Raw genomic sequence first — 12,466 nt, forward strand, 5'->3', positions numbered from 1 at the left:
CTCACAGAATGTTTTGGGTCCATCCACTTCCACTCCCTGCCATGGGCAGGAACACTTTCCACTAGATCAGGTTGCTCAAAGCTCCATCCAACCTGGCCTTGGACATGCCCAGGGGTGGGGTGTCAACAACTCTGAGCAACCTGTACCAGTCCCTCACCACAGCCCCAGTAAAGAATTTCTTCCATATATATTTAGTCTAAATTTCTCCTTTCTCAGTTTAAATCCATTGTTCCTTGTTCTATCACTATGATATTATTTCCCAAAAATACTTGCTTGGAATAAACTAAACTTTCAAAATAGCTCCAGGACAGAACTGGGGTCAGGCCTGAGCCTGGGCAGACTCCGTAACTCATTGATGTTTGGAAAAAGCAGAGCTGGTCCATAGGTCCTTTGTATCCACATCAAAATTTTCACTTTCTCTTCTATTTCACTCTTCAGTGTCAAGGCCAGGAACCAAGTGATCTGTCCTCTTGCCCTGGGCAGTGAATATGCAGTGTCAGAATCCTGCCTGTGGATTTTATTCCTCTTGTGGAGAGGGGGGGGTCATTGTATCAAGAGCCACAGTTTCAAGATAGCATCAGCACAGCCTGGATTGGTCTGTATTGTTGGGTTTTGCATCAACACATTGAGTTATTAATGTATTGGGATTTCTGCCTCTCATTGCAGTCAACAAATACGTGGTCCGGGTTTTTACTGGTGAAGTCAGCGGCAGTGGAACAGATGCGGATGTCTTCATTAATATCTTCGGTGAGAAAGGAGACACAGGTATTCAAATGCAAATAATTTCCTAAAATATTTCCTCCTGCTCTGCAGGCCTGTGATCTGAACAACACACACGCACACAGGCAATCTGGCAAATGCAGAATGATTTGGCTGAGTGAAAGGCACAACAAATGGTGGCGTTAGCTCGGGGGGCCCTCACATCCACAGCCCCTGGAAGGTGCATCTGCAATGCAGCAGCTGAGGCTGGGTGTGGGCATGACTCAAGTTACCTGACGTTAAAAAAAGCAGACTCTGGGAAAACGCAGCATAAACCACCAGCAGAAAGCAGTGGAGAAAGTGCCAACCCACTGAAGGGTCCAATACCAATGTGTATTTACAGGGAATGCAGTGGGAGACGTGTGTCTCATTTTCCAGGTACCTTGGTGGATAATGATATCCCTTCTCTGTGGTAAAGGTGAGCCTGCTTGGCCACTTGTAAAAATAATTTAAGCAAGGTTTATATTAGTTGGGTTTGAATAGCTTTTTTTAGAAATATTGCAATTATTTTTATATGTAGATTGTGCTGCAACTGTGGTCTGGAAACTTTAATTTTTTTTTTTTAATTAATTGAATAGTATTAAAAGATGTGCCCAAACCAAGCTCTTTGGGCCATGAAAATAAGTGGGCAGAGCTTCCTGGAGATTCCTGTAACCAGGGAGCAAATATTCTCTTGCTTCTACACGGCACCTATCCTGTCAAAGTCAAGAAATAATGATATGATGTCTGCCAAGTGTCCTTGAACAGATTATAAAACTGGTGGATAGGGCTCACCCTTGATTAATCCTCCAGAGTTTTACAGGGGGATTCATCTGATCTCCCTGAAGACATCTCAAAGTGGGAGTCTGAATCTTAGCTGGGTGTCCAGGCATTCTGTCATATCCACACAGAGAAATAACACCCCTAGAGAATGATTCATCCTCTCTAAGGCAAGAGGGATGAGTTGCCCACTGACCTCTTTCTCTGCACTGGAGCCTTGGGTGGGTTTCATCCCACTCACAGCATCACACAGGCTGCAAACGGGGACACAGCTTTAATACTTTTCATAAAGGCAAACTCCTGTGAGATCAGGAAAAAGCCAACAGCCCTGGCTGGGTCCTAATTTGAAAATAAATCCTTCCTCTCAGATACAGCAAAGAATTCTGTGTCCTGAAATGTCAGAATATGCAGCTTGTGACCAAAGCCTTTCTTGAACAGTTTGGAGATTTTCAAAGACAGTAAAAATAAAAGGGAAATGTGGTGATATGAAAAAAAAAATATTTAAGAGCCATCTGGATATATATTTCTGAAAGCTCTGAGAGCTGCAAGTAACTGTGACATTAGAATGGAAATCCTGGTCTTTTGTGGGCTTGAGAAAAGGTACCTTTTTATTAGAATAGAAAGTCCTCTGCCTTTGCCTTGAATCCTGGGTGCAGAGAGCTGATATCTAGGGAATATTTGATTCAGTCAATGATGACTTTCTGACATTCCTAAATATTCCTTCACTTACAAACATGCGTGTGCCAGTAACCCTTTCCTCCTTGGAGTTATGTTTATTGTTTATTTGTGTGGGGGATTTTTTGAGGTTTGTTTGTTTGTTTGTTTGTTTTGTTGTGGGACTTTTTTTGTTTGGTTGGTTTGCTTTTATTTTGACTTTTTCTTTGCCATTCAGGCGTGAGGAAACTGGACAACGACAAAGACAACTTTGAAAAAGGAGCAGAAGACAAGTTCACACTCGATGCTCCGAATCTGGGAAAATTAAGAAAAATTAATATTGGGCATAACAACAAGGGAGGCTCTGCTGGCTGGTTCCTTGCAAAGGTTAGTTACTCCTGAGACATTCAACATAAGCATCTCATGGGCTCAAAATATCTCACCCTCTCAGTGGGCTGGTAGCAAGAGATTTAAGGATAATTGCTGGTGATACAGGTTACTGAGAAGGACACAAATAATTTCATTCTCTTGACTTAACTCATTACCAGGACCATAAAAATACCAGAATCCAAGAGTTATCTGTTGGATCTGTTCACAGTGAAAATTTGCAGACTCATAGCTTGTCCAAATTTAAGTGATTTATCATTGGCTCAGCAAAAGAGATATGCTTGCCACAAAGACCCTATTCTTCCATTTTCCTGCTCATTTTAATCTCCTGCTATGGGGTAGGAAGGTATTACAGCTTTTAGTGTAATAGTTGAAGGAATATTTTAAAAGGGGAAGTCTGTGACTCTTCTCAGGTCTCATTTTCTTTCCTCTGCTGATGTAGTTTAACACAGCTGGCTTTAATCCACAGAAGACCTGACCCCATATTTGTAAATCCTCAATAACAGGATAGTTCAATGTAGTACAAATGCAAATATTAGCACATGCTTCTCCCCTACCACACAATGCAGGAAAAGTTACAATGCTGGCAGCCCATGAAAAATGTGGAAATGAAAAACAGGGAGGTTGTGCTCAGTGTCATAAATAGTGGGGGGCAAAAAACACAGAACCTCATTCTCACATCAGAAGTGTAATGACAACATTTTTGATGAGGTTGGTGAGATTGCTCAAATCCCAAAACCTGGTGTGGTGTCTACTTGCAACCAACACACCAACCCTGTACTCTGCCACAAGCCTCCAGAATATTTACGATTAAGTAAAATGCAGCTTTGGCCTTACAAATTCAGATGGAAGGTTGGAGAACTGAGCTAAAATAGCTCTGTTGTTGTCTACTGGTTTTAGATGCTTTTTCTGTAATTTGATTCAATACTTGGACACTCTAGTGTTGTCACTACAGGATGAACCTCTTCTCATGTTTCTTGTGTTTTCAGAGTGGCTTATACTCAGAGATGGTTTTCCACCTCTAAATGTAATAATAAAGCCACTGAAAGGAACCCAAAGAGGATCAGCTGGTAGAGAGGCATTGGAGTGCTGATATTTCTCCCAAACCTTGTCTATTTTAGTCTCTAGCACTCCAGCTCTCTCATGCTGACAATCCCAGCCCTGGCAGACTCTACTGTCTGTGTCTGTGGAGGTACAACAGGACTCAGGAGTGCTACAGGCAACAGCATGGAGTGGGATGAATGACAGGAGGGGAAGCTCTGTTTCCTAAAGAATGGTTTCATAAATTTATCAGAAAGGACAGATTTCAGATTCTCCCTCATTGTTGAGAAAAGTGTCAAGGACTTTCTATCCGTAATATTGGGTTGTTTTGGTTTTTTTCCCTCTGAGACATTACCCACACGGAGCAGTAGAGATTTTCATTTCTTCTCGTCTGACCAAAATCCTTTAATACTCTTCTCTGCTGGTTTAAAATACTACAGTAACTCTATGGCAGGATTCAGGAGTCCAGCAAAAGATATTGGTAAGAAACACCTCAGCAGGAGGTGCCAAAAAATTGTCTAATATTAAAGGGGAATCTTGCTCCCCAGCTTGTTTCAGCAAAGTATCACAGAATTCTAAAACAGTCTAGTTTGACAGGGACCTCAAAGACCCTCCAGTCCCAACCCCTGCCATGGGCAGGGACAACTTTTGCTAGCTCAGGTTGTTCCAAGCCTCATCCAACCTGGCCTTGAATATTCCCAGGAATGGGACAGCCACAGCTGCTCTGGGCACCCTGGGCCAGGGCCTGCCCACCCTCCCAGCCAGCAATTCCTGCCCAATATCCCATCTGGGCCTGCCCTCTGGCCCTGGGAAGCCATTGCCTGGCTGCTGGCCCTGCAGGCCTTGTCCCCAGTGCCTGGGCAGCTCTCCTGGAGCCCCTGCAGGCCCTGGCAGGGGCTCGCAGGTGTCCCTGGAGCCTTCTCTGGTGCAGCTGAACAGCCCCAGCTGTGCCAGGCTGGCTGCAGAGCAGAGGGGCTCAGCCCTGGCAGCATCTCCGTGGCCTCCTCTGGGCTGGCTCCAGCAGCTCCACGTCCTTGTGCTGTTGGAGCAGGGCTGGGGCAGCTCTGCAGGTGGGCTCTCACCTGAGCCCAGGGCCAGAGGGGCACAATCCCCCCGGCCCTGCTGCCCACGCTGGGGGCTCAGCCCAGGGCAGGGGGGTTCAGGCTGAGGCAGGTCCAGCTCTCCCCCACAGCACCCCCACACCCCCAGCTCCTTCCCCCAGGGCTGCTCTTGATCCATTCTCTGTCCAGCCTGTCTTTGGATTGTCCCAACCCAGGTGCAGGACCCTGCACTTGGCCTTGTTAAACCTCATGATACTTGCACAGCTCCGCCTCAATGTGATCCAAGAAAAAAATCATTCCACATTAGAAACTGTTTCCAGCCACAGGGTTTTAACAGCCGGGCCTTTGCAATGGTTCCACCCTGGAGTTCCTGTCTGGGATCTAGTGATAGTACTGTGTCACACAGGCTCATCTGATGGTCTGGATTTGCACTGAAATTCCTGGGCATTATTTTATAACAAGGCTCTAAAACAGAGAGAGAGAGAACACAGCCTGTTCCCAGAGCAGAACAAAGAGCTGTCGTTCAGCTGATGGAGAAGAGTAGCCAGCAAAGAGGCTCTGGAGAGAAGGAAGACAGGCCAGGCCAGCTGGTCTTGATAGCAGAGACATCTGGTCTCGTACACTGCAAGAGATGCAGAGTGGGCTCACTGAAAAAAAAAAAAAAAAAAAAAAAAAAAAAAAGAAAGAAAAGAAAAAACTGGGTTTTTACTCACTAATTGTCTGAAATTCTATCAGCACTAATTAGGGAGTGGAGTGAGATCTGCTTGAATATTGAGTATGTTAAATACCAAGTGAGGGTGTGTATATTAAGCTTTTGCTCTTCTGCCACCCCGTTGCGTAAAACCTTGGCTTTTCCCATGCTATTTTCCAACGTGGTGTCTCTTTTCTCTTAGGTGATCATTGAGGACATAGGCAATAAATGTGTGTACCAATTCCCAGTTGGACGCTGGTTCGCTTTAGATGAAGATGATGGGAAAATACAGAGGGACATTCTTGTTGGGGGCACTGAAGCCACAGGTAAAATCATGGCCCGATTCTGTGGTGGGAAATTAAGGCTATTAGCCATGTTTTCTTTAGAAGATTGAATGCCTTATGCTCAGGGAGGTCTGCAGTAAAGTGTCTGCTGGTGATAGGCTGTTTTGTGTGAGGGCTCCTGAACTGCCAGCACATTTCTCACCTTTGTCTCACCTGTGAAACTGTGCAGGACCTACGGGCTGTTTTATCATCTGGTGCACCTGGATAAGGGGCTGCTGGGCAGGGAATCAAAAATACAGCTTGTATCTTCAGCAAATTGCTCACCAGCACTCAAACAAGTGTTTGTTATTTCCGAAAGCACAAAGTAGTGAAAATTGTACTTCAGTTTCTTGTCTGGGGAGCTAAACATCCTTTACAAAACAAGAAACACAATGCTGAGCCCTAAATCAGTATTTTTTATTATCCAACATTGTTAAAGCAACGACAATCAAAAAAGTTTATGTCTCTGTTAAAAGAAACCCGGATGTAAAGTCCATAGAAGAACTTTACAGAAGATTATTTGGAATGTGTCCTACCTGTATTTATTTAATAGCATGAAGGCAAACACTGTGCTGATGCATGTAACAACTGTTCTTTACTTCCTTGTATGGTCTTCAGCATCTGCAGTCCTTGTATTCCCCCTGCATGTGCATGAGGAAAGTGGTCTGTGTGCAGATCCCTCACTGCAGGATGCTTGTTAGGGAAAATCAAGGGAAGAAACCGGAAAGAAATGTAATTCAATCCCAAAAATCTTCCTTTGTCTTTTATCACTCATGACTGTGTATTTTATTTTCCTGCTCTCTGGGATTGTGTTGAAGATACATCAACAGTAAAGCATGCTTGAGTACTTTTTAATGTAAATTTCAAAGGGAGGATTATTTGTAAGAGAGTGAGCTCTGATGTTTTTGCTTCATCCCAGGTCCCTGTTGAAATTTCTGTCTGATTTAATGAAAAAACTTGGCTTAGGTCTCAACTATTTTCTACATGCTCCTATAGTGTTTAGGTGTGTTTTTGATGCCATCAGACACGTTTAAGATGTGTTTTTCTGTGAAGTAAGGCTTGTGGGAGGAAGTGTTTTCATTCTTACACCAACAGTTGTAGATAGGGAAAAAAAACCCCAAGGACACTTTTATGTAAATAGGTTTCTTTTCAGAGATACTTTTTTCCAGCTGGGCTGATATCTCTCCTAGACTTTGTTTTGCTGAGATCTGTGCATTCTCACTGTGACTGTGGAGGTCATGATGGCTTCAGCAGCATTATAGGCTAAGAAACAAATAAACCCAAAGTTTTCAGAGATTTGTGATATTGCAGTTTTGTTTAAAGAAACACTTCTCCATCCTCTCAGCATTGTCTGACCTATTTGGTGCTTGGTATTTCTCAAAATCAAATTACATACATGCCAATTTAATTTTTTTTTTTTATTTCTTCACCTAATCAGCATCACAGAGTGAATAAAAAAGATTTTTTTTTTTCCCATCGTGCCATGGAATAGGGAGTTTGTCACCCCATGCCTGTTTCTCTTGGGAAGTCTGAATGTGAATGTATATTTCTCAGAGTTATGTGTGGGACAAGAACAAATGAAGCCTTGCACGATGTGTAAGAAAGAAGCTAAAACGGACCAGTGGGAAATCAATAGAGTCTCCAACATAAATCCAATCAAAGCCATAACTCTCAGACTCTTTTCCTCCCTTCTTTTTTCCCCTAACCAAATTTCTGACTCCTCCAGGCATTGTGTACAACGTGGCTGTAGTGACCGGAGACATCAGAGGAGCCGGCACCAACTCCAAGATCCACGTAATCCTCCATGGCTCCAAAGGCTTGAAGAACAGTGGGAAGATTTTCTTGGAAGGAGGTGAATTTGAGCGTGCCAGGACAGATCTCTTCAATGTGGAGATAGCTGCCCTTCTCAGCCCTCTCAGCAGAGTCACCATTGGGCATGATAATTGTGGTGTCAGCTCCGGCTGGTTTTGTGAGAAGGTGAGACTTAATTGTCATAAACTCATGGAATCAGTTTGGAATGAGCTCATGGAGTACTACCAGTGGGCCAACACTGCCAAGAGTTTTGTCTGCAGGCAGCTGTCAGACCTCTGAGTCTGAATGGGGAGATCCCTCTTCCCCATTCATAACCCAACCCAGACCAGTTAAAAAATAAATAAATAAGTCTGCTTTTGTTTGGAAGGCAATATCCCTGGTTTAACAAGTCAATATTATACATCACACACCAGAGCAGCTGATTGCCTCAAAGGCTCGTTAGATGCATAAGTCAAACACTCGCTAATTGGGTTGATTGCCCCTCTGCAGTCACAAAGACAGAGATTATTGTTTGCTCAGCTCCAAAAGCACCTTCAGATGTTTGCCCAAGGGGCTGGACAGAAATGCAGCCTTGGACTGTGCTGAGCGTTTCAAAGTTATCATCTATGCTCAGACTGCCCTGAAGTTTCTAGATGCTGCTCTGGAGGCTCAGAAATAATAATTAAAAAAAACCCAAAAAAACAAACAAACAAAAAAACCAACCCAAAAACAAACAAACAAATGAAAAAAAAACAAACAAAAACCCCCATAACCCCCCCAAAAAATCAACCAAAAAATATAAACCACAAAAACCCAATCCAAACAACAACCAAAAAATCGACCAAAAAAAACCCAAAAAACAAAAAAAAAACCAAAACAAAAAAAACCCCAACAAAACAAAAAACCAAAACCCAATAGAAAGTAGCTGACCACAGCTGCTACTGGGAGGCAGTGGAGAACTATGCAAAGTTGTTACCCAACAACTTATATTTCTTTGAGAAGAATTCTACACAGCAGTGGGGGAAGATGTTGGGAAATTCTTCTAAGTTTAGTACATGATGTATGATCCCTATATCTGTGGGTAATGTTTGGTTTTGTACCATCCAGTGCTTAGTACACATGCCAGAGATTAATGTGGCCTTGTGTTAACTCCCTGCATCTGTGACTAATAAGTTTTGTGCCAGCTAACGCTTCCTTGTTTGCTTCCACCAGTGATTAATATGTACTGGTAGATATCTTAGTTTTGAGAACAGAGATGGAGTGCCAGAGCAAAGAATGATAAAGAGAAGTGCATCACAACCTGGACACATATTTGAGATACTCTCCAGGAAAGAAGATTCACCAGAAGATCCAGGACCATAAGGAAATTTTGAGGAATGGGATGTTCCCAAATGACCACCAAAATTCCCCAAAAGACCCCTACTCATATCCAAGTAGCTTCATGGAAATAATAAGCATATATTCATGCATACAGGAAGTGTAATGAATATGTTATAGAAATGTGACAAGTATTTAATGTTTGATCTGTTTGGTTGCTGCTCATACTTTGAGGTGAAATTTCCATGCATCCAGCATCATGAAGAAAATAATTTTGTCTTTCCAACCCAGCAAATTGGTTGGAGAGTTTATTTCCCAGCTTTTGGTGACAACAGTAGATCATGTACAAGGTCATCAGGAGGGTGGGGAGGAAGGCAGATGCCTACCCTCAAGCTACGAGAAATTCAGTTTTCCTGGCAAGCAAAATCAGCTTAGGATGGGTATGTTTGAAGGCTTTTTGTATCCTGTGTTTTCTGCAGAGCCCTGCCATGCACTGGCTGCTGCAGCCACCCTGCCTGCTCCCATTCCCTTCCCCTCCTGGTGTTTCACCTCTTCCTGATTGACCCATTGTGATGTACTGCTGCAAAAATGAGAATAACAGAACAGATGAGTTGTAGCTGTACTCTGAACTGGGATTTGTGCAACTAGTCTGGTTCATATTGGCCCAGACAAGCTGATTTTGAGAGCAGGACCAAGATCTCCAGCTCTGTCTTTGCTCTGTTTGTTTAAGTTTTCAGTGCCAAGTTTTCAGTGTGGGCTGCCAGCAGCAGAGTATTCAAGCTCACTGTCCCAATCTCTTTTCCCAGGTGGTGGTTTACTGCCCGTTCACTGGAATTGAGCAAACCTTCCCATGTGGGAAGTGGCTGGATGAAGATGAAGGGGATGGCCTCATTGAGCGGGAGCTCTACGAAATGGTCTCCCTGCGCCAGAAAAGGCTGAAAAGTAGGTGCAAGTGTCCAGGAGCCTCCTGTGGCCATCACCCCTCCTCCCACAAGCCACAACCCCCTGAGTGCCACCTCAGGGACATGGGCATAGCCAGGGTCAAGGAGAGGTTCAGGTGGATTCAGCCACTGGATCACAGCATGGTTTGAGTTTGGAAGGGACATTTAAAGGTCACCTAATTTCAACCCCCCCTGCCATGGGCAAAGACACCTTCCACTAGCCCAGGGTGCTCCAAGCCTCGTCCAACCTGGCCTTGAATATTCCCAGGAATGGGACAGCCACAGCTGCTCTGGGCACCCTGGGCCAGGGCCTGCCCACCCTCCCAGCCAGCAATTCCTGCCCAATATCCCATCTGGGCCTGCCCTCTGGCCCTGGGAAGCCATTGCCTGGCTGCTGGCCCTGCATGCCTTGTCCCCAGTGCCTGGGCAGCTCTCCTGGAGCCCCTGCAGGCCCTGGCAGGGGCTCGCAGGTGTCCCTGGAGCCTTCTCTGGTGCAGCTGAACAGCCCCAGCTGTGCCAGGCTGGCTGCAGAGCAGAGGGGCTCAGCCCTGGCAGCATCTCCGTGGCCTCCTCTGGATTCACTCCAGCAGCTCCATGCCCTTCTGATGGTGGCGCATGGGTTTCAGCTTTGAAAATACTACTTTAGAGGAGTACAAAATTAGACTCCTAAATATTTTGAAAAATTATACTCATTTCCTTAAGGTCCTCTAGGCTTAGGCTCCCTCAGACATCATCTTACCTTTGCTAACAAGTCAGGGTATGTTGCTTATCACCACAGAAGCAAAGCTTTCTTATTGTAGATGGGAACAAAAAATACAAGGAGACAAACCTTGGTGGGGGAGGGGAGGGAGAATGGGGGGAAATAATACAAAACTCTTCCTTGAGTTGACTTCAGCTATTTTTATTCCTGACCCTAGAGAAATAACAGGTCTTAGCCCTGTCCATCTGGCAGGTGCGTGCTGGATGCAGAGCCTTTTCTCTAGAGGGAGGCAGTGGCACACGTTTGCTGGGAGGAGCTGCTCCGTGCCGTGCGGGCATGTTCATCCGTCCCCACACGCTCCAGCTCCAGCCTGGTTCTGCAGCAAGCCAAAAAAATATCACTGCTGCCCGGCCCGTGCCGGTGTGCCCATGTGTAAACAGAATATTTTAATTAGGATAATAGACACGGTTTAATCCGACAGTGCTTGGGGTGGGCTCCTGCTTAAACAGCAGTTCATTTGAATAAGCTTTATCTAAATGTTAGTCAGCAGTTGTAACCACATTGCACCTCCGACTAGGTCCATTTAGCTAAAGCATCTGAAACCTTTAACCTCCTATTATCAGCTCTGATTGTTATTGACAGGCTAATTCCCTCACCACTGCATTGCAGGAGATAGACAGAGAGCATTAGCCTTGAGAAATCTGTGACCTTTAGCTGCCAGATTATAGAAGTGTAAGACTCGGAGTTAGAAAAGACCTATTATGTCATCTGGCCTATCTCCCTGTGCACACAGGACTGTCCCTTTCTGCAGAGATGATCAAAGCTGGCTTCAACCTCACTTGGGGTATCCATGGTGAGACGTCTCCCAGCACAGCATCCAGAAGCTGCTCCCGCAGCAGATTGCAGCTCCATATGTAGCTTGTATTTATTCTGTGTTTTTTTTTATTCCCTCCTCTCCTTATCTTGAATGTTATCCTGAAAACTGTTGTGCCAGGTCTTGTCCTCTCTGGTGCTTGTGCCCTGGGCTTTTCAGAATTTCCAAAGTTCCTGGGTACCTCAGTGTGAAAGGATGGGAACCTGGGGGATGCACCCAGCAAGCCCTGGGAGGATGATGATGGGTATTTGGGGAAATGCCTGGCCTTCTCCAGCAGCCTCAGCCCTAGCTCAGCCACATCTCCCCTGTGTGGTTTCTCCCTGACAGCCCTCTATCAGCATTTAATCCTGGTACAAGGTCCCATTTCCTCCTCCCTGCATGCTTTACTCCTCCCTTCCCTCAGCAAGAGGTCAGGGAGGCCAGACCAGACAGATGAGAGCAGTCTTTGGTGTCTGAATTGCACTTGCAGCTTTCCCTAGCGAGAACAGGCTTCTCCATCACATGCCATCCACAGATTTTTCTTCATTTCTGCTCATCCAAAACTTGCTGGTGCTTTTCAGTGAGGAGTGATCATTAATATTTTATATATTACTAAAACAGGGGCAAAACTTTTTCTGAAAGATCCCTCTTCCCCTCTTTTTTTTTTTTTTTTTTTTTTTTTTTTTTTTTTTTTTTTGCAGCTCTTGTCTCTTTTTTATACAGTCAGACACTGAGTAGACCAGTAAAAACCTAATTTATATGCATGCCATCATATTTTTATATTCCATTCTGGGCTCTGAAGGTCAAGCTGTGCTAGTGTGGGCTCGGGTGTACTGAAAGGGTTAGCAATTCTCTCATTAGGATTTGTTAATAATTCAGCTGATGTCTGAGTGAGGAAAGAAGGCTGTTCCCTCTCCTGTAGGTGCAGCAAGGCCTGCAGAAATGACACACATTATGGTCAATAAGGTATGCAGATGAGGGGCTCTCTAGAGGAAATAATGTCACCTTTATATATATGCAACAATATTCTGGTATGAAAACCAATGTAAAGTTGCTGCAGGTGGACTGGACTGATGGTTAAAATGTTGGATGAAGACTTCAGATAAAAATCTTGCAGATTGGCCACAATCTTAGGGTATGTCATTTAGTATTAAAGAAAGTGTTGGCTGAAGTCAAATTGGCATTTAAA

General features: G+C 44.5%; 1 protein-coding gene across 1 annotated transcript in view; it reads left to right on the forward strand.

Annotated features, from left to right (window-relative positions):
• LOXHD1 (lipoxygenase homology domains 1) overlaps window positions 1-12,466 on the forward strand; it is a 148,403-nt gene that overhangs the window by 39,994 nt on the left and 95,943 nt on the right. The window contains exons 6-10 of the mRNA XM_038125710.1: window positions 667-765; window positions 2,411-2,559; window positions 5,555-5,678; window positions 7,402-7,652; window positions 9,590-9,725. Of these exons, the coding sequence (XP_037981638.1) occupies window positions 667-765; window positions 2,411-2,559; window positions 5,555-5,678; window positions 7,402-7,652; window positions 9,590-9,725 (759 nt within the window). The remainder of the gene's footprint in view (window positions 1-666; window positions 766-2,410; window positions 2,560-5,554; window positions 5,679-7,401; window positions 7,653-9,589; window positions 9,726-12,466) is intronic.

The sequence above is a fragment of the Motacilla alba genome, chromosome Z, assembly GCF_015832195.1.
Source record: "Motacilla alba alba isolate MOTALB_02 chromosome Z, Motacilla_alba_V1.0_pri, whole genome shotgun sequence".
Taxonomy (NCBI): Eukaryota; Metazoa; Chordata; class Aves; order Passeriformes; family Motacillidae; genus Motacilla; species Motacilla alba.